General features: G+C 31.2%; 1 protein-coding gene across 1 annotated transcript in view; it reads left to right on the forward strand.

The window, feature by feature from the left end:
- The first annotated feature begins 5,740 nt into the window (after positions 1-5,740).
- The window catches only part of LOC143085206 (uncharacterized), a 67,057-nt gene continuing 50,419 nt past the window's right edge, over positions 5,741-22,378 (forward strand). Inside the window, exon 1 of the mRNA XM_076261437.1 lies at positions 5,741-5,794. Coding sequence (XP_076117552.1) covers positions 5,753-5,794 — 42 coding nt within the window. The 5' untranslated portion in view covers positions 5,741-5,752. The remainder of the gene's footprint in view (positions 5,795-22,378) is intronic.

The raw sequence follows: 22,378 nt of genomic DNA on the forward strand, positions 1-22,378 counted from the left end.
TTCAGCTTGACAATTTATACACTAACGTTTATACAGTGAATTAATTAAAGGTTTCAGAATTCATGATTTAGTACCGTGTGAATTCAAATTATAATTTACATTTTGTGATAAGTTTCATAAAAGAGGGACGAAATATACCAGAGGGACAGTCAAACTCATAGATGGAAAATAAACTGGCAACGCCATGGCTAAAGATAAATAGACAAACAGACAAACAATAGTACAGAAGACACAACATAGAAAACTAAAGACTAAGCAACACGAACCCCACCAAAAACTTGGGATGATCTTAAGTGCTCCGGAAAAGTATACAGATCCTGCTCCGCATGTTGCACCCGTCGTGCTGCTTATGATATTACAAATCCGATAAATAGTCTAATTTGGTAGGTCACATTCGTGAAAAAGGAAAGGTGTTGTAGTTACGACATAAGGAACATATCCGATATCATAAGTTATGATTTTCAATGAGTGCGCGTAACTTAGCAAATAAAAAAAGAGACGTAAATTATCGATAACGTTTACATTGTGTACATCTTGTCTAATCAATTTTTAACTTTTAAATAAACAGGTTTTAATAACACCTGTTTAAGTATTTTTTGTTGTTGTTTTACTTGTTGACTACTGCTCTCAAAATTAGGCACATGGTCGATTATTCATTATATTTGCAACATAAATACAAATTCAGGCCTGACTGTACATCATTGGAATTATGAATTACATTTTTTAATAATTTCATTTTCAATGAGTGCGCGTAACTTACATGTTACATATTAAGTCAATATGTGTTCTATTTGCGATACGATGTATACTATGTAGATGAATGCATATTTTGTCAAATTCTGTATTGACTATAGTTCTATTATGATAATTAAGTTAACTTCCATGCAAATTTGTCCAATTAGTCCATGGAAAACAGATGGTTGCAAACGTGGACAGAAATTTGATAACATGCATAGGTGTAATCAATACGATTGTATATGTATACATGTAAATGGAACAAAAAATCGTTCCTCATATTGTATTCACATTGATACTGCATTAATGTAGGTAAGATTAGAACTATATGAATAAATTATGTTCGGTGTTAACGTAAAGTAATTTATCAATTTCTTTTGGGATCTACTAAACCGTTAGGTTAAAGTATGTTATCATTATGTTGAAAGCGTCCCCTCTCTCTCATTCTTTATCTTGATCTTTTTGATGCTCGAACAACCCGATGCCATTTATTTATAGATAATCAATAAACGAGATTGATTTTCTCGTCTCAGGCGGGACGGCGAAAGTGAGTAAAGCAATTGAGTTAACATGACAAGTGATAATTTCAAATCAACTTATGATAAATACCCCACATGCATGCACTGTCTTTTTAAAACTTACATTTGACTCTGGCGTAGATAATTTTGCGACAAGTTGTATGATATTCTGAGACTCCGTCAAGTGTGAGCAACCAAAAGAAATAGAATATAGCTTATATTCGATGTAATGTTGGTTGAAAATTTGCTGTTACCGATTGCAAACATTTTTTTATTCATTTTGAATGAGTCTTTCGATCATTATCTATTTTTCAGTACTTTATACAATGAAATATATGTTTATTTTTATATACATATATGAAAAATAATGTGATGTTTATGATAACAATTATTTATTTTATTCTAGTTGTTTTTGTAAAATTTACAATGCAGATACAAGTACGAGACTTCACGATTTTGGATCAGTTCAAAGTTGTTTTGGCTTGCCTACATGTGGATGTCGACGACATGAAATGATAACATGCGGCGACAAGTGTGATCAAAGAGTTGCTGGATGATTGAAATATAACAAATCAAAATGCCAGGGTCGAACTATCAAGAAGCACTATTAGGCAAGCACATGTGGATCACCTACATTTGGTCATGAAAGACGACAATGTTAAAACTACAGTTCGACATAACACGTTTGAAATAACAGAATATGTAACCGATTCAGAATTAAACAAACTATTCTAAAGAAATTATGCTGTGTTGTTTTAATTGACTCTGACGTACATAATTTTTGTTGGTTAACCGTTTCCAAAGCATACTTATTTTCCAATAAAAAAATCATCTTTATTTGTAAGAAACTCGATATCTAAATGTTATTCATTTCTACAGCGTAGCTTCATTTTCCAAATTATGATTCTATATATGGCCACCTTCTCAACAAAGTAAATGAAGGAAGTATTATACGGGTTTCCACTATATAAAGACTATTTGACGACCTACATTCAGCCAAACAGGGGAGAGTGATGTATAGGTCTTCCAAACTTTGTTCCGAATCCCATGTTATAATATTTCATGTAACATTGTGATACTTTAGTGTTACAATTTTTCATTAATAAATACAGTTAAAACTGAATGTTGATTTAAAAAAAAATATTTTTCAAACTAAAAGTTGATGTGATGTGACAGCGGATAATTATGAAAGCAGTCTGTAGTTCATACAGTTATTTTCGGATAAGAGTATATGTCTTGTATGTGAATTTTTGAATGGCCGATTTTTATCCCCCACCAAGAAAAATTGTAGATACATTTTTTTAGATTTAATACTGATTATGATAACGCTAATATTTACAGAAAATTTGTGATGCAAGACTAGATATTTGTCAATGCATATGTCTCCCACCTTACAGAAGGTTGCCTAGAAATTTTGTTTTCCGCAATGCAATAATATATGTTTCTTTTGAAACAAATATTCTATACCCTTTATTTTTTCAGGCAAATATACTGTAATATATGATCCAGAAGTTGAAGTTGAAAAAAAAATATCTAAATGTTATAGATCGAACAAGAGTTTGCATACATCACCTCAACAATGTTCGTTGAAGGGACGAGGAGCCTTCAATAACACTTAATTCATTATATAGTCTTCTACGCTACAAAATGTAACAAAGCATATATATCGACGCCCTATCCATTAAACGTATTTCTATTAATCAAAACTACGATTAAATTAAATATTTTTATGATTAATGGCTAAACTGAATACATTACATATACGTCTTTTGTGATGTTTTCATGTTTGTCAATTGACTGCGTTTTCGTGAACTAATACTTTTAGTCTGTTTATCTATTTTTGAAGTTATAATTCGGGTCATATTCATACGACAGAGACAATAATTCGTAAATTTCACCATACAACTATTACTTAACATCGAGGTCTGAAAATGTTTAAACAGAAAGAATCTTTCTGTCAATTCTTGAAAATTTAAGTTGTAGGTCTTTGAACAAAAGTGTTGTTTCGGTAATTCATCATGCATTGCAACTTCTCAATAATTGGTCAGTTATCTAAGGAAAATGTCATTCTTTGCTATGCCAAAAATATAAATTCGCTAGTTATAAAACCAGGTTTAAGCCATCATTTTCTACATAAGAAAATGCTTGTAACAAGTCAGGCAGTTATCCGTTCGTTTGCTTGCTGGTTTTAGCTTTTTATTTTTGCATTTAATTAGGGACTTTCCGTTTCGAATTTTCTTAGGAGTTCAGTATATTTGCGATTTTACATTTTATATTGGCGGTAACAACAATATGCCAATGTATGACTATACATGACTGGTAGAGTACCAGACTTGATTAAATGATTTCAGTTATCGGGGCAAAAAATAACTTTTTGAAGTCATCCAACATTCAGATAAAAAGTGCAAAATTTGATTTAATATATTCTAGACTAGGGGAAACAAAAAAAGCGATGTTATCAAAATATAGTGTACCCATATACCGACGTCATGGTAGAAAAAAAAAAAAAAAAAGATCACACAAAAACACAACGAACTCGGACAAGATGTGTCCCGTTAATCTGTTAACAATTACTACACATATATTGTGGCTCTTTCAAAGTTAGATCAATTATCTACATGCTCTAAAGAAAAAAAATTGCTTTTAAATACAAACACACACTTATATTGGCGGTGACATTTGTTGGTCAATGTCTATGTATTCTTAATCGGTAGAGTACATGACCAGATCAAATAGATTTAGTATTTATTTGATAGAGAGTTGAAAGATACCAGAGGGACGGACATTCAAACAAATGGGTCGATGGCTATTCAAACTCAATAATATTATATATATATTTTTTTTTTAAATATATATAACATAAATACATACATTTCAAATGTTAACAATGGGGATAAGGATTTCCTATATAATGAATAATCGATTATTTGAGTAGGGAAGGGCAACCTCCTTCAATGGTACAATTTGTGTCTTCTAAATGTATCATGCATGGCATTATGGAAACATGCACATGTTATGATCTTTATCACCTTATTCGATTGGTTCATGAAACTTTACAAAGTGTTTCAAACAAAACATTTTGAAATCGTAATTTCAAAAGTCAATTGATTTTTTTGTATAAGGGATTAAACGTGAAAATTGGCCTATTTTTAATTATAATTTACCAATGGATTGTAAAAATTCAAGTGTTATGATTCTAAATGCATAAAAATAGATAATATGTACATAAAATGTATATGTTAAGAAATTGAATAACGTCACAAAAGAACCAAAGTTATACAATACAGAAACGATATGAAACATTTATACAGCAAATTAATGTAACCATACTTCGTATTTCTCTACCTTTGACGTGTTTCTAAAAATAAAGCAGGTGACACTTTTGAAGATATAGAGAAAGAGGAATGATTAGCAATAAATGGCTCATGAGTAGCCTGTTGAAGAATATATAAAAACGCAGGAATTATATGAAATTTATATTGAAGAACGTTGTCGAGAAATCTAAGACGATGGATTGTCTTTTATTTTGATGTTCTTATACACAAAAATAGTTATTATCGTTACAGAAATCAGGTAACAACAACATATATAGATATAAGCATATGTGATGACACAATTACAATACATGAAAAATAGAAATAATAAAAAATGGGGGGGGGGGGGGGTGTATTTGTAAAACAATACGAGAAAGACAACCATAGCATTGGACAAAATCCCGCCATATAAAATTACGAACGCATGTTCAGGTAAATAAAATAATTGTGTGGTAAGAAATACATGGAGTATGGAAATTTAAAAAAAAAAACAATAATTTTGATTGTATATAGTACAGGAACAGAAGTGAAAATTTAATTGAAAAATGAGTTTCCAATTTAATTCTTTGTTTGGAATTTTTTTGTTTCTTGCACATTTTACATCCGTCATGAACTTTGATTCGATATACATTTGAGATAAGTTTGAAAACTGGACATCAACTTCGAAATGTTGTAAATGACCGGAGAAGTTTGGAGTCACCATAGAATGTTCTATTAGTATAGTACTGTAACATGAGTCCGTGTATTTAATCAATTAACAATCAATTAAAAAGGAAATCAACTTTAAACCAAACCTACACAGAAAAATAAAAACAAGAAGCAAGATAATTATTGTTGTAAATCTGTTCATAAACAATTTCGTTGGCGATATTTCCAGATCCAAAAAATCCCACTCAATTTGAAATCAATAGTTAACACGAATACAGTCTTCAAGTGCAATCCTTCCATAAAATTTGACTTCTCGCTTATGTCATTTTAAAATACGACACATTTGTATTCGACCGTGAATAAATCTTAAAAAAGTATCAGTCGAAATATACTGTAAGGTTTATAAATAATACGTTTTATAAAAGAAACGTTTGCACATAGTCAAATGAAAATCTATTACATCATAAAACCAGTTTACATTTAGTTAAAGAATTCTACTGCATGATTCAATACCTTTACGTCAATTCGGATTAGTAAATGATGGGAGTGGAATTTATAAGTTACCCTTTACGTAATAAGGTATGATTATAAAACTGTTAAAATAGAAATTTTATCTAAGCTACCCACATAATTATCAGACTGCTATAACTGAGCTGATTTGTGTATTTGTCTTCGTTTTTGTATTTTGTTTGTTTGTACGAATATGGCTGTATAAAAATGATTCTATGGTGCTAAATAAATTGAGAAGCATTTGCGTTTGTTAGCTTTGTGATATCAATAATCATCATTTTTAAACTTTAGAAAAATTAAACTATTTATTTAATGTATATGTTAATTATTTAAGGAATAACTGTAATATTTTTTCTGTCTATGAAGAAATAGCATAAAAAAATTTGGTGCACACTGAATAACGCACGTAGCAGTAACAGTGCGCACCACATTTTTTATGTTATTTCGAATAGACAGACAAAATATTTCAGTCATTTCTTATAATTTAAGGGGATACCCAACACTATACCCCCAAAAAATCCTGTCGTTTAATTTTTCTTAATTTTATTTCATTGATAAACTAGACCAACCTAAACATCTTGTAAAAATTTAAAAAGATTTGAACCGTAGGTTTAAAAGATTTGGCAACTCAAATATGGCATCTTTTCATACTAGTATCGGCCAAAATTGGAAGCTTCTGAAATATAGGTTTAGGTTTAAATATGTTAAAATTCAAAAAAAAATAATTCTAAATTGACAATAGCATAGCTAATAATGATAGCTGATGTTAATATTAGGTCACTGATACCCTTTTCTTGTAAGTCTTTTTATTCCGGATTTAAAATTTTGTCCGAACTTTAATAGATGGTATCAGAATCAGCACCGAAAAGTAATGCTGTGCTTCTGGTATTTAAGGAAGAATGTGTCGTTTAATTTTTTCAAAAAATAGGCATTTGAATTGCTATACTAGTCGGTTGTTCTTGCAAAATCTTTTTAAAATTTAACCGTTAGATTTTTGGCATTTAAGTTTAAAATACGCCCTACCTTCAAATTGGTTCATTAAATAAGAGTAAAATCTATTCAAAAAGTACATAATAGTTTTTTTAGTCTTTTAAACTAGGCCTTAGATATTTGGTATGTGGATGTATCATCACGGGGTTAAGTGTCTTGCATCATAATGACCTTTTTGTGACCTTCAAATGTGACCTCAAGGTCAACTTTATGTTGTTATTTTTTTGTGAAGAACACAACCGTGAAGGCCTTAACTTCTTTGCCGTTTGACCTTGGCCTTACATCTCTTGCATGTGGATGTTTCGTTATGAGGTGATGTGCCTTCTTATAATATTGACCTTCATATGACCTTGAACTTTGACCTCAAGAACGATAATTGTGTACGTACTTGTACTCAACAGACAGCAAAGTGAAAACTTCCTAGGAATCAAACAGTAGAAGGAGTTATGACAAATAACTATATACCAATAATGGGACGGATGGAAGGACATACAGACAAGAGTAATACACCCCCCCCCCCCAAAAAAGAAAGATGTAACTGATTTTTGATTTGAGATACGAGCTGTTGAAATTGAATGCATGACAAGCCACAAATACATATCATACATAGGGAGAAGCTTACAAGTTGGCAGTTGCTTTACATGTTTACATAAGAACAAAACTACTCGTGCAAAGAACCACGGCTCATGAGAGATAAAATAGAGCTGACTGAAAAAAATCATTATACTGTGAAATCATGTTCGTTAAACATAGAACTTTTTAATATTTCTGTAGACTCGAGGTTATGAAAATTAGATACAACTGGTTTTTAGTTAAAAGCACGGCAGTTACAAGTTTCACATTATTTTTTTTGGGCCTTCAATTATTAAAGAGAATGATTACTCTATTCAGTAATAATCTTGAATTGAGACTTGAGAAGAAACATTTTCACTTGTCACTTGCAATAACACCACACTTTCTTTTTTTATACTTATTTCAAAATTGCATTTGATTAAAAAATTCGGAAAGATACACAAACATGACAAAAGCACAACAAAAGAAAAATAAAAAAATTTGCTATCCCTTCGAAATTTAAATTTGATAAAGCAAAAATAACATGTTCTATTTGTATCAAACATTTGTACATGTATAGTTTCAGTTTCAACTATGATTCTAAATATAGACTTTACTTTCCCGAAAATTGCGGACGGAATAGAAGACACCAGTTTATTTTCTACACCAGTCCTGTCAGTATAAAGGTTGAAAAAAGATACTAGAAAGATATAGTATTTTTTTTATTCAGATGAATGTTAGAGTGCATAAATATGTGTAATGTTTTGTGGACTGAATCGGATGCTTTTTTCCTTCTTTTGTCTTTGTCCCGTGACATGTAAATAATGCACTGGTGTTTGATTAAAAAAAAGTACTGTGTAGCATGTTTCTCTATTGTCAAAAAAAAAATCATAATATCTAATAAAATTAATAGATTTAGCTAACAAAGTCCTTATATTTCAATAAGGTAACTTTATTTGTAGGTGGAAACTTGTTTTAATGTTAATTAGGCTTAAATCAAAAATTGTTTGCTTTCCCCTCTCTGTGATTAAAGTAAGATAACTCTGGTAAATTTTCCTTACATGCAATCATTATGGGAAGATGATATAGTTCTGTATTCATTTATAGTCTTTTTCAGAAAAGTTCTAATTGTTTTGGGTACATGTAGGTCCCAATTACAGTTTTACACTCTAGCATTCGGCATCAGTTAATGTTTTTCACCGGCATATTGTACCTCAAATTAAAAGTAGGAAAAAGTGGGGTTTTTTAATAATTCCCAGGATATGGCTTTAATAGAGAGCAATTTCATGAATACTTTGAAGATGCCTTTTCTGTGACGTAGTCACTTGTTTCAGAATATTTCCCCCTATATACCTTAATGGTATATTGAGGTATGATAGAGGAATTTTTTTATTCTGGAACGAGTGCCTGAGATCTGTGATTTTTGCAGTTTGTCTCATCGCTCTAAGAAAGTTAGTGATGATGAAGGCAGATTCGACCTTGCTTTTTCTTTTATCTTTATAGATTCGACCTTGCTTATTTTTCTTTATAAACACGGTATGGATACTTACATAATTTATAACAAAAACATATTTATAAGATAAAAAAATAATTCTTTATATTGGTATATATTAATTGTAAACATTTCAAAACAAATAAAAAAATATAGATATACATAAATGTCTTTGATAAACTAATGAAAAATACGAGTATCTAGTACATTGTAGATTTTGTAACGATTTTGAATTCAATAAAAAAAACTACATGTATAAGATAAAATTACAACCCTGTTCAAGGTAGACAATCAATATATTGATTTTATGAAATTGAACATAGACTCATAGTTCAAAGGAATATAACTCTTGAATACAAATGACACATCAATCGAATTATTTAGCTGTGAATTTGTGCGCCACCTTCAAGGCAGATTCTAAATTATCAATATAACCACAAGTTGTTAATCTATAGATACTGATGACTTATGAATGATAACCACAGTAAAGAATATTTGTTTGAAATTTTTTTAACACTTACTCAGAAAAATGCTCGAAATATTTAACTTTCAAAGCTCATAATTAACGTGTTTACACACTGATATAATATGGTTGTTAAATATTACAAACCTTTAATCGTATATTAAGACACTATACACCTCGTGTGCTTGCATTAACTTATCCAAAAAAATATATATTCCAAGCCTAAATATTTCGACATGTTGCTTACATTTCATAAATTGTGTCACAAATTTCGGTTAAGATTTGACTAAATACCAATATCCTGATATCGATAGGTAAATATGCTATATTGTGGAGTCAAATCAGTTTTGGTTTTAATCAATTTGGTACGAAGATCTACGAACAGAAGCATTGTTTAATTGTCCATGGTTTATTCATTTGTTTGGGTAAAATGTTATTGTCAGTGGGAGCTATCATTTGAGAAGGGAGGCTTGGATGACATTTGAAAAAAGGCAAGACAGGTTTTTGAGCAAACAAAGGTAGGATCAGTAATTTGGCATAATACGCAGATTACAACTTATTTGAACAATTTCAGGATGAACTAATGAAAATTACAGGTCCCTAAAGAATGAAAAATAAAAATGCAGGACAATGACGTCAGATAAGGGAGAGTTAGGAGGTGTCCTGATCCCGAAATCCAGGACTTAAAAACACGAAATCCCGAGTTTAAATCAATCTAAATCCTGACATCCCGAAATTCGAAAAAAGAATTGCAGGATTCCGAAATCCTGAGCTTAAAAAAAAAGGATCCCGGTCCCCTCCCCAATGATTACAACTAAAAAAAATGCAGGACAACATTTTTAATTCAAGCCCGTTCCCGACAATAAAATCAAATGGTATTATTCTTAGACTTTTTACTTTTTTGTACTTTATTTCATTTTATGTAAGACCTAGGCATTGTCAAGTAAATTGTAGAGTACGACGACTAGGGTACATGTATTTTATTGTGACGTGTGATAGACATGTATGATATTTTTAATGTATGTTTTAAATTGGTATTGATAAATCATACTGTTTAGTATTCTGTATTTTTCATGAAAGTTATTATGTAGGAAACAGCAACTGTGTGAAATAACTTGTATTTAATATACTACTTGTAATGCTTGTAGTCTGGAACATATGATATTTGAAGCAAATAAGTTTTAATTAACATTTAATAAAGTAAAGTTAGAACAATTATAGTATTATGATTCTTGTAGAAATATTGAATTGCATGTCATTTGTATATTTGATTAAACTAGTTGAAGTTCATGTTATAATTTACCAGTTCATAGTAATAATCCACTGAATAATCCAACTGTATGTCTTGTATTTTTGTGAAGATCCAATTGTAGCAAACTGTGTAGTAGATCGTAGTAAATCGTAGTAAATTCCACGCACCTGTGCTTGAATTTTATGAATGAAATGTATTGACATGCGCAGTAGAATCCATGTGTCACTTGGGACGATTGTTCAATAAAAACACTATTTTTACGTGTTGGCAACTGTTTTCACATACTTCTTGTAATTCCTTTTAGTATTTATAGTAAACGTCTTCAATGTTTTGTAGATGTTAATGCTCACTATCCTTGATATTTATCATTTTGGTCCGCCGGTGACACACATAACTTTTTGCAATGTTGTTTACGTATTGTGACTTCCGGTGGCGCTGTATATATTGTTGTATTTTTAGTTACTATAGACATTTATCTAGTACCATGCAAACTTTGTTTATTATATAAAGGTTACTAAAATTGTATATTATTGTGATTTTTGTAATTTATTTAAGAATTCAAATATTTAGTTGGACGGCAAGCGCGCGATCCAACAATCCAACCATCCAACCATCCAACCATCCAACAATCCAACCATGAACATTGACGTAATTTCGACGCTTGGTCGTCAGTTCTGCTAAAACTTTTGGTTCTTACAGTTGGTATTTTTATTTGCTCGTTATTTATTTTAGTCAAATGGTTAATTTTTCTTAGAAACTTATTTTTTTTAAAAGGTTAAATTGTAAAGGAAAATAGTAAAGTTAGCGTTTTCAAAGTTTAAAAGGAATATTTCATTTTAGCGGACTCTTTAAAGCTTTATTTCTAGTTTATCTTTTAAAGTTAGGATTATTGAAATTGTTCATTGAAGTTCATGTTTACTGTTAACGTTTGTCATTTTGTAATAAATAGGATTAAATAGGAAAACATTTGACAAGTAAGGGATAATTTCCTAAAGGTCCGGAAATTATAATAAACAATACAGTTTATGTATGGTATAAACTGTATTTCATTGTTAGTTATTCATGAAAGGTTCTGAATATAACTAATAATAATAAACATGTTTTATGTAACTGGTGAGGTATCAGTTACAACTATATGCAAAAATGTCAGAAAGAGGTCTTCTGACTAAATTCACTTCAAGTTAGGATTTTCTCTTAGGGTAATTTATTTTTATTATTAATTAAGATAGCAGGACTCAGCCTTTTTATGTATTTTTCTGACACACCAACATATTATCTCTTGAGTGTAGAGATAAGTTAATAAATATCTCTTGAGTTTAGAGATAAGTTAATGAATATCTCTTGAGTGTAGAGATAACTTTCTACATGTATCATACTGAATAGATTCTTGTCATATCATCTAAGTCTATAGTTTAAGTATATTACTAGTTAAAATTGTTGTCATATCTGGAATATAAATGAAAATATATGATTCTTGAAATGAATAAAAGATAGAAACTTATTTACATGACTTTTAGCAAATGCCTATATTATACTGACCAGCTCATATCTTGTCATACTGACTTTGTTATTTACAAACAACTCATATAATTTGAGTAAAAACTCTTGGGTCGAAGAATTTCAAGCCCCTGCCCGCTACATAATTTTGGCATCCTCGGTGGGATTCATTAAACTTTATTGGATCCTGTGATACGAACCTTTTGAAGTGTAATAGATAAACAGTGCAATGGGTAAACCAAAGTCTGTTTGTTCAAGAAAGACCGACACATATATTAATAGGGGACATAGTAGCCAATATGACACAGAAGACAGTGAAATTAATACTCTCTATACCACTGATGATGAACCATGTCATTCTGAAAGTGACCAAGTTAATGAAGTTTCTAATGACTTGTCTTGTATTGAGACTGAAGAAGAAGAAACAATAGTCTTAAGACCCAGATCGAAATTGAGTAAGAGGCCAAGTCCTAGAAAAACTGGCTCTCCAAGAAGGTCCTCCAGATATCAAAAGCAAAATGATATAGAAAACAAGTCTGAACCTCAAAATCAAGGTGATTCTGGGGTATATGACAGTATAAAAGTAGCGATACAAGATATGACTGGTCAAGTAGTATCAGCCATTCAAAATGCTTTTACTGGTATTACCAAACAATATAGGCATAATAATGCTTCAAGTCAGCAGCAAAAACATGTTAAAAGTACAACAATTGCTAATAATAGCAATTCTTTTTCTAAAGTTAGAAAAAATAAACCAAGTTTTACATCTTATAGTAATTTAGATTTCACATCAGCATCTGAGTGTGATGAATCTGATGATGAAATATTTAGTGATGCATGCTCTGATATGGATACAAATAGTATTGATACAGATGTAATAACCCAAAGTAAACGATCAAAATCAAAATTTGGGTTTTCCAATGCCAAACTCCCTTCTTTCACAGGAAAAGAAAAATGGGAGGTCTGGATAAATAGATTTGAGGCAGTTGCAAATCTACAAAATTGGGATAACAGAACTAAATTGGGGGAATTGTTAACCAGACTTCAAGGGGAAGCTGGTGATTTTGTGTTTGATCAGCTTAATAGTAAAACATTAAAGAATTATTCAAAATTAGCCACAGAACTTAAGAATAGATTTGGGGTTTTTGAAAATAAGAGAGCATATAAGGTACAATTTAATAGACGTACCCAAAAACCTAATGAAGACACTGCAGACTATGCTGCAGAATTAAAACACCTATATGACAAGGCCTATTCAAACCGACATGCAAAAATTAGGCAGGAAGACTTGCTCCAAAGATTTTTAATGGGACTGTCGGATACTGAAGCGAGAATTTATCTTGAACTTCATAAAGACCCCAAAACAATAGAGGAAGCAGTCCAAGAGGTCATAAACTATAAGGAGACAACTTCTGAAATACACGAGGGCAATTCAGGAAGAAATACCAAAGTAAGGCAACTAAAGAAAGAGAACACCAATTTCAACAAGCAAGATTCCACAAGTTCAGAAAAAGATGTAATTTCAGTAACCAAAGCTGAGTTACAGAAGATGGTTAATCAAATGTACCAAGACGAGAAAAGAAATGATGTGATACACACCTCAGTAACCGGACATTGTCGTCCTGATGAAAGACGGCCCTTCAATGTCAACGCCCCACCCTATGTTCCTAATGGGAATTATAGGGATAACAATTGTGACAGAAACAATAACCCAGAAAACATCCCAAAATGTTACTATTGTGGTCGACCCGGTCATTATGCCAGAAAATGCTATAGCAATCCCAATAGGCAACCAGATTATAGAAATAATATGGCTACTCCTCCAAGACAAATGAATATGCCTTACACTCCCCCCAACAGTAGTATGTCACAAGGTGAATTTAGATCAGACGTATATACATTAAACTAGAACGGGTTAACTCAGCTGACCAGAAGTTAGCCCTTAAGTTTAATGAAAACGGTCATAAATTGGATAATATTGGTTTAGGTGAACCAACAAGCAGTATAACTTTTAGTAATAGTAAAGAGGAAAATATTAGCAATAGTAAAGAGGAAAATATTAGTAATAGTAAAGAGGAAAATATTAGTACATGTAATAGTAAAGAGGAAACTAATAGTAATAGTAATAGTAAAGAGGAAACTAGTAGTAATAGTAATATATCTTCTGTCACTTTAGAAGATACAAAGTTAGTTTGTTCTAACCCAATTTTAGGAAGTGAACAATCAGTTGCAAGTAATGTTATTGCAAGACAAGTACTCCGAAGTGATGGAGTCTATGTCGAAGGACATATCCAAGGGTCTGAGGTTAATTTTACTGTAGATACAGGGGCAGTCCGGACAGTATTATCCGTGTATGCCTTTAATAAAATTCCTCATGTTAATAGACCAATCTTGGAAAAGTCTAATACTTTAGCTTGTGCTGATGGCAAACCCCTAAAGGAGCTAGGGAAAGCTATTTTTGAAATTAAATTAGGAAATTTATGTTTTGATACAGAAATGATAGTTGCAAATATAGAAGACGAAGCTTTGCTAGGGCTAGATGTGTTGATGAAATCTCAGTGGGGTCCTGCTGACATAAAGTTAACTGAAGGAATTATACTGCTTGGTGGTCATGCTGTCCATTGTACACAAATTGGCCAGACAAATAAATTTATACGAAAAATTTATGGGGAAGCTTACTATGAAATTCCCCCAAGGTCTGAAAATTTTGTTGATGTTTTCATTGACCGACTTGATGATGATTCTCCTGAAACAGTTCAAGATTGCATTTTACAACCCACTGAGAAATTTTCAGAAAGATTTCAATTAGTAATGGCACCATGTTTAGTCAATAGTAATAGTAGCCAAGCTAACATAAGCCAAGATGTTACACTAGTAGCCAGATTAAAGTCTGAAACGGTCATTTTGGTCTGATCAAGTCTTGATCGACTTAATTTACCGCTAGAGAAATACGTTGAGACTTTTCAGATTTTAAGACATTGTTCAGATATGTTATGTCAAGTCTGTTCAGTCATGTCCAGTTAATCAAGATGGAAGGCTCTAGCGTTCAATCAAGTCTGTTAAGACTGTTTTGGACAAATTAAGACCAATCATAAAAAGTAACTTTCAAAACTTTCAGATCGGGTTAAGATCCGTTTAGTGTGTTAGAAGGATATTAGGAGTTACGCCCCTTTATGTGGATGATACATTGTATTATAAATGCTAGAATAAAAAATGTATATTATTTTGAATTATTAAACATAAAATCATTCGTTGGCTTTTTATTTCTGTTGGTCTTTGTTTAAGGTATAAGAGAATAAATTATATATTATACAGTTTTGTTAGCTTGTTTTGTTGTAGAAATAAATTATTCGCCAATAACTGTTTCTGATTTTATTTTTATTTTTTTATTTTCTGGTGTTAATTTATGTATTTATTTACTTATTCTTTGAAAAAAGTAATTGCAAATTTTTGACGTAACACTAACAAAAGAGTGACAACAACATCTTATAAATTTCATACGTCCAAATCACGTTTCTGGATTTTACTTCATCTGGAACGATCAACGCAAAATACAAGTATTTTATATGTCAGATAATTTATATCGTTAATTTCGTTATCCTCATCAGGCCGCATCAGGGAACCATGTCTCCGTTTGAACTACGCTTCTAAAACTGCTCTAAGGCCGTGAAGCGAGAGTGTTAAAACTATAAATAACATACCATCGGAAAGAGAAGGATGTCGATAGGTTTTACAGAAAAGAGAATGATCGGCTATAAATATGAATAATAGAGAAAATGGAAAAAAATATAAAGAATGGAGAATAATAAGGTGCTTGAATATAAAGAATTGATAATAATAGACAAAAAGTATAAAGAAAAAACCCGGCCTACTAAACATTAAAGAATACAGAAATCACGAAAGGACCCCCCCTCCAGATCCTCATAGATTAAAACAATATAACCTAATTTTAAGTTCAGCATCGAGTATATGTCTTAGTACATCTTTTTGTAATTGCGCTTATCCTTTCTTTCATTTGAATAAAAAAACTTATTTGATATAAAATATGTATTTATTTGTTTTTTCAGATTGCACTGTTATAAATAATTCTTCTTCGTCTTCTCCTTCTAAACTGTAAAAGTAACGTATGTCTATAAAGATTAAGTTCGATGGCACGTTCCAATAATCCAAAGGTAATAAAATCAACGATCCATAAAATAACGTGGCAATTACAATGGCTATTTCACAGTTATATCATACGTTCACCTGTCATGGTATCATACATGTACCTCCGTATGTGTAGTATAAGGTTCTAAATCATTTTTGATAGCTTCTTTTTAACACTATTGACGACATTGTTTAAACTACATGCTCATGTCACAAAACCGCAAATTTAGTATAGTTAAAAAGACAAATGATATTGAAAATGCTTTTTTTTTCTATCAAAAATGTATGGTCGTATATTTGTAACTCTAGGTGTTTACCTAAAATGTATTGAATATGTAAAAGTTGAGATTTTTTTTTCAGATATTTGCCAAAAGAAACATTTTCCGAAAAAAAACCAATCCATATAATAACGTTTTGTCCTTTAAATCTTTTTTGGGGGTCCGTAGAAATACCGCAAAAGACCCCTTTAGTGAGAACAAAAAATTGCACTAAGGACCTGATGGAATGATAAAATTGACACAAAGGACATTGCATATCTAAGTTAACGTTTTAGAAATAAATAATTTCAAGTTTTATAATCATATCTTAAGTAATTAGAAAGTTATTTAATGTTCTATCGAACGCGCCACACTCAGTTGATTGTAATCTATAGAAATTCATGTTCGTTCAACCATGATCCGTTTTGAATACACTAGTATACTTATTAAAAATGTATATATTATGTTATTTTATGTTGTTCTTGTTTTTTATGGTATAGTTATTACTGCCGTATCTATTTTGCTTTTCTGTCTGCTATAGTTTTTACTTCTATGCAAAAGTGTATTTTCTACTTATTTTTGTTTCTTTTAATTTCGTTTGCTTGTTCCGTAAGATCACTTTTTTAAGTTTTCTAGTAATATTTTATAAAGATATTTTAAAATAGTAAAAAAATGTATAGAGTTTGTTTACCAACACATACTGACATAGAAGATACACATGTTTCGCAAAGTATAACAGTTTATTACATTTTTGTTGAGCCTGCGACTTTTGTTGCAAAAGCGAGACATAGCGATCCACAAACCACAAATATTCACTTTGTGGTTAAAGTGTTTGAAACTCTAATAACTTTCTTAAACTATCCTGGATTTCTACTAAACTAGGACAGAAGCTTGTTTTTGATCATAAGATAGCTGAAAAAAAAAGAATTGTTTATCCGTATTTTTATTTATAACTGACTTTATTGTTTTTCTGTAAGCTTATATGAATTCACTCTGTTTAATAAAAATCACATTTTTATGTCGGGGCCTTTTAATGATCGGTCGACTATATGGCAATGTTTTTCTCGTTATTGAAGGCCGTATTGTTGCCTATAATTGCTTTTCTACCTCAGGCATAGATTACCTTAGCTGTATTTGGCAAAACCTTTAGGAATTTTGGTCCTCAATGCTCTTCAACTTCGTACTTTATTTGGCCTTTTTAACTTTTTTGGATTTGAGCGTCACTGATGAGTCTTTTGTAGACGAAACGCGCGTCTGGCGTATATACAAAATTTAGTCCTGGTATCTTTGATGAGTTTATTTGCTATAAGACGTCTATGACTATTTTCGACCTTCTCGTCTTATTTTTTAAATTACGTCATTGATGAGCTGATCACTACAACGTTTAAACAAAATATTCGTTCCCGTGAAAACTATAAGATTTGTTTAACTTTCAAATTTCATCGTGATCTCTTCTCAGGATATAACGGCTATCTGTATGTTGGTTTTACAGCTAATTTCCCAATGCATGTAAGCGAGACTTTTGTTAGCTTGATTGCTTAGTTTGTATATTTTACAATTGTAATTGGGATAATGTCCAATCAAATTTAAATATAATATATACAGATTAAAATGTGCCTCTACATTGTTTGAAGATGTCAATGTTATTTACAAAGCTTGAATTCATGTTTATACCAACAGAGCAAGCAAGCCTACCAAAATTTTACTCTACAAGCATTAGGAAATAAGCTGTAAAGTCGACAAGATAACAGGTTAATGTATTCAAGTGATTTTCAGAATTTAAGATTTGTTACAATTCTAAAGTACAATGGTTAAATCAATCTTATCTTTGATGTGCCACATGGGCATCCCTATAAAAAAGACAGTCCATGTGTGGCCCATGACATTAGATATTATGCATGTCAGTGGATATTTTCTTTGTGAAGCTAGCACTAATAACCTATATTATTTACGTGTCTGAAATATTTTGAAAAGTGTAACTAAACTCTTGAACAGACCATTAATAAACATCCATTGTGTGAATTCGGGATTTACACGTATTAAAAACTCTTCACTTTTCGGCATTCGAGAAAACATATATTTAGCAAACACTATTGAGGAACACAAATAAAAAATAAATTTAATTTGTTAATATTTGCAACTCTTAAACCCAGCTGATATTTTTTTTTATTTCTCACCTGACAAATGGGATATACACGACTTCCCAAATTTAATCTAATATTCACCATATATATGCTCAAAGTCAACTTATTTTAAAGAAGTTTTAAAAATAAAATGGTTAAATGCATTTTTTTTTACATAAAGCACAAATATATTTACATGTTTCATTATCAGATCAAAATATCTTAAATACCCCAGTCCAGAGATACAGTGTATATTCGGCTGAATATACATGTACCATATCGAGAATTTTACATTCATACTTAATACGTAACGAGATATGTGCCCAGGTAAAAAGATCCAGCAGGTGGTGTATATTCTAAAGTGTTTATCGTCTTCTATTATACATGCCGATGACGATGACATTTAGCTTGAGGGCCATTTTGTTTTCGCAACGAAAAACAAAAATTAAAAATTTTATAGATATAATATTCTGTTGAAAATCATTTTTAAAGGTGAACAGATAAGCATAACGTCTTCGCAATTTCTTTTTAACAGCCATGGACACAGATGTCAGAATGAATAAGAAAACACTAAATTCTTCAACAATATATTGTAAAATGGACACCAAACACATGTTGATAGAATAGTGTACTGATAGTATAAAAAAGAAGATGTGGTATGATTGCCAATGAAACAACTATCCACAAAAGACCAAAATGACACAGACATTAACAACTATAGGTCACCGTACGGCCTTCAACAATGAGCAAAGCCCATACCGCATAGTGAGCTATAAAAGGCCCCGATAAGACAATGTAAAACAATTCAAACGAGAAAACTAACGGCCTTATTTATGTAAAAAAATTAACGAAAAACAAATATGTAACACATAAACAAATGACAACCACTGAATTACAGGCTCCTGACTCGGGACAGGCACATACATAAATTAGGTGGCGTGGTTAAACATGTTAGCGGGATCCCCACCCTTCACCTAACCTGGGACAGTGGTATAACAGTACAACATAAGAACGAACTATAAAAATCAGATGAAAAAGGCTTAACTCATCAGATGGACAAAAATACAAGTGGACGCGGCCCGGTACTTATACATCCCGACACAAAAAGACACAATGAACAAATCTGAGAGTATTCGCAGTTATCTGACAGCTAGTTCAAAGTCACTAACAACTAATAAAAAAATCATGCAACTTAGACTAAACTATCAATCCGTACACATCCAACATCCATCTATCGTTTTCAGATATTTCTTTTCCGCCATTCATAAGTTTAATGTTTACTTTGACTTAATGTTATACATGTATAATGTGTGTTCAGAGATGGATTTATAAACTTTATGCTTAAAATAATAAACCCAAACAGACAATAAACAGGTGATTTGGTGACCATTTAGACTTCGTTTAGATAACACACGTCTTCAAAATTAATAGTTTAAAATTAAGTTTTGGGGATTTAAAATGTATATATCCAAACCTATTCTATTACTTTCCTCTGAGCAAAGTCTTAAGAAAAATATATATTGAAACTGTAGGAGATCATAGTGGGTTGAACGACAACGAGACACTCGCAACCAAACAACAAAAATCACATAAGGACGGCTAGTGGGCAACATATAAGTGTTCACCAATAGATAGGTGTATACACAACATGCCAATTTCTAAATCATCCCTTATGTCTTTATCATTGTGAATAATTTATTCCGGATAATAGAATACATGTACTAGTCATGTCTTTGATTTAACAGAACAAATGATAAAAGATTCAAAAATTTGTTGTTTGTGATTATTCATAGTTGACTAGTTCTATATTTACCACGGGGGGGGGGGGGGGGTAACTTCGATATTTTCTTGGTAGGGGTGTGCCATTTTTGCCTCAAAAAACGTACCCATTTTAATATAACATTCACTGAAATTCAGTACCTATAGTTATATAAATATTTAAGAAAGAATGACCTATACTTATATACAATATTTAAAATATGAGCCATGCTTATATAAGCACTAACTCACCGGGGTTCATTTGGGAACTTATTTGAAAGCACTTTGTTTGAAAGGTGAACTTTCAAATGAATTGATTTAATTTAATATAATAATTGACCATTAATAATGTATGATTCTCAATAGCATATTTATATATGATATGTAGATCATACCCCGAATCAATATATAGTTATCAAACGTAAATGCATTTTAATATAGGATGTCATTAAAAAGGAGGGTCATTTTTATATAAAATCTCGCAAAATTATGACCCATATTTTTGGCACATCTCCGTATACCCAATAATAGGAAGTTGACCCCCCGTGATATTTACCTGTGACACGCGTCCTAATTTTTAAGAAAAGGGACAGAAAAAGTATTAAACAAAAATAACCGGTTTTTCAAAACTATATTTTTGAAAATTCACTGCATGATTTAAACATCTTTAAAGTGTTTCATTTAATTCTATCTTTTTGCGTATACGAAAAATTGATAACAAGTTAAACTTCAGTGTTCATGACTTACGACTATTTTATATTTCTTGTGAAATTGATAGATGAGCAGGTTTTCACAAATACCGAACAAAAAATATAGCGTAAACGTCAATTAATGGACAAGCAACACAACGAGAAAAATAAAATTTATATGAAATAAAGTAACAACATAAGTTTACGAATACGTACTTACATGTTGTAGGTGCATTTAATTAAAACAACATTTTATGCGTATGTATATTTAATGTTACCCGATATGGAGTTCTTCTAAAAATAAAAATCACTTGAATGGGTATTTCTGGTGTATATACATGTATCACACGTGCTATCTACATGTACAATATACGGAAATGACATGGCTGGGTATTGTAAAGTTACTGAAGGAAGATTAATGTCAGCTGCATATCCCCGGACGAAGAATTTACTGGTTTGTCAAAACGGTCAGTTGTAATTTGTCAAATTGTAAAGGTTTGAATCGCGCCCATCTCTTCTGTCTTTTTGATAATATGAATTGCGCCAATAAATGAAACTTTACACATTCCCCATTTCCATTTTCAATTTTATTAGTTGTGTCATATTTACCTCGAAACGATTTACTTATTTGCACGTACATGTTACATTAGAATACTGACTTCAACTGTTAAATAACTTTATAATTACTAAAGATATGATTATAAAATTTGAAATTAAGTACTTTAAGAAAGTCTCCATTTTTATGTCATGTTTTTGTGTCAGTTCTATCATCCCATCAGGTCCTAAGTGCACTATTTTGTTCTAAGTGCACTAAGGAGACCCTTTGCTTGTACCTGTCAATACCGGAAAGGACCTCCTCAATGCACTAAGAACAAACATCTGAAAACAAGTCTATAATATTTGCGCAATTAAATGGTTGTTTTATTGGCGCAAATGAATGTTGCAGTTTTTACAATAAAGCATGTAAAATAAGAATTGGCGTAATTAAGTTGTTGCACAAATTCATTCTTTTTCAGCGAAACTAAATCCAGTGGCAGATTCAGAGGGGGTGTAGAGGATGTACGCCCCTCTTCAATGATATCTCAATGTAAATGTAGTCCTGCTTTTTTTTTTATTTTACACTCTATTCTGTTCTGCATTTCTTAGTTATTAATTTATCCTGACTTGTTTTTCATTAAGTCATCATGACTTTTCTATTGTTTTAACTGTAAAAAATTAAAAAATTAACATGAAATTAGTGTTTTATTGGGAAATTGAGGAAATCATCATTAGGGGGGGTAACTCATGGTGGGTTATCTCCCTTATTTACCAAGAAAGTGGTCATAATACTTTCATATTTTGCTGAGGACAGTCACCCTAATCTTGCAAAATGATAAATATTGTAGAAATCTATTGGAGGATTTTTTTTTAACAAAACATCCTTATCCACCTTAA

Source organism: Mytilus galloprovincialis, chromosome 8 (genome assembly GCF_965363235.1).
Source record: "Mytilus galloprovincialis chromosome 8, xbMytGall1.hap1.1, whole genome shotgun sequence".
Taxonomy (NCBI): domain Eukaryota; kingdom Metazoa; phylum Mollusca; class Bivalvia; order Mytilida; family Mytilidae; genus Mytilus; species Mytilus galloprovincialis.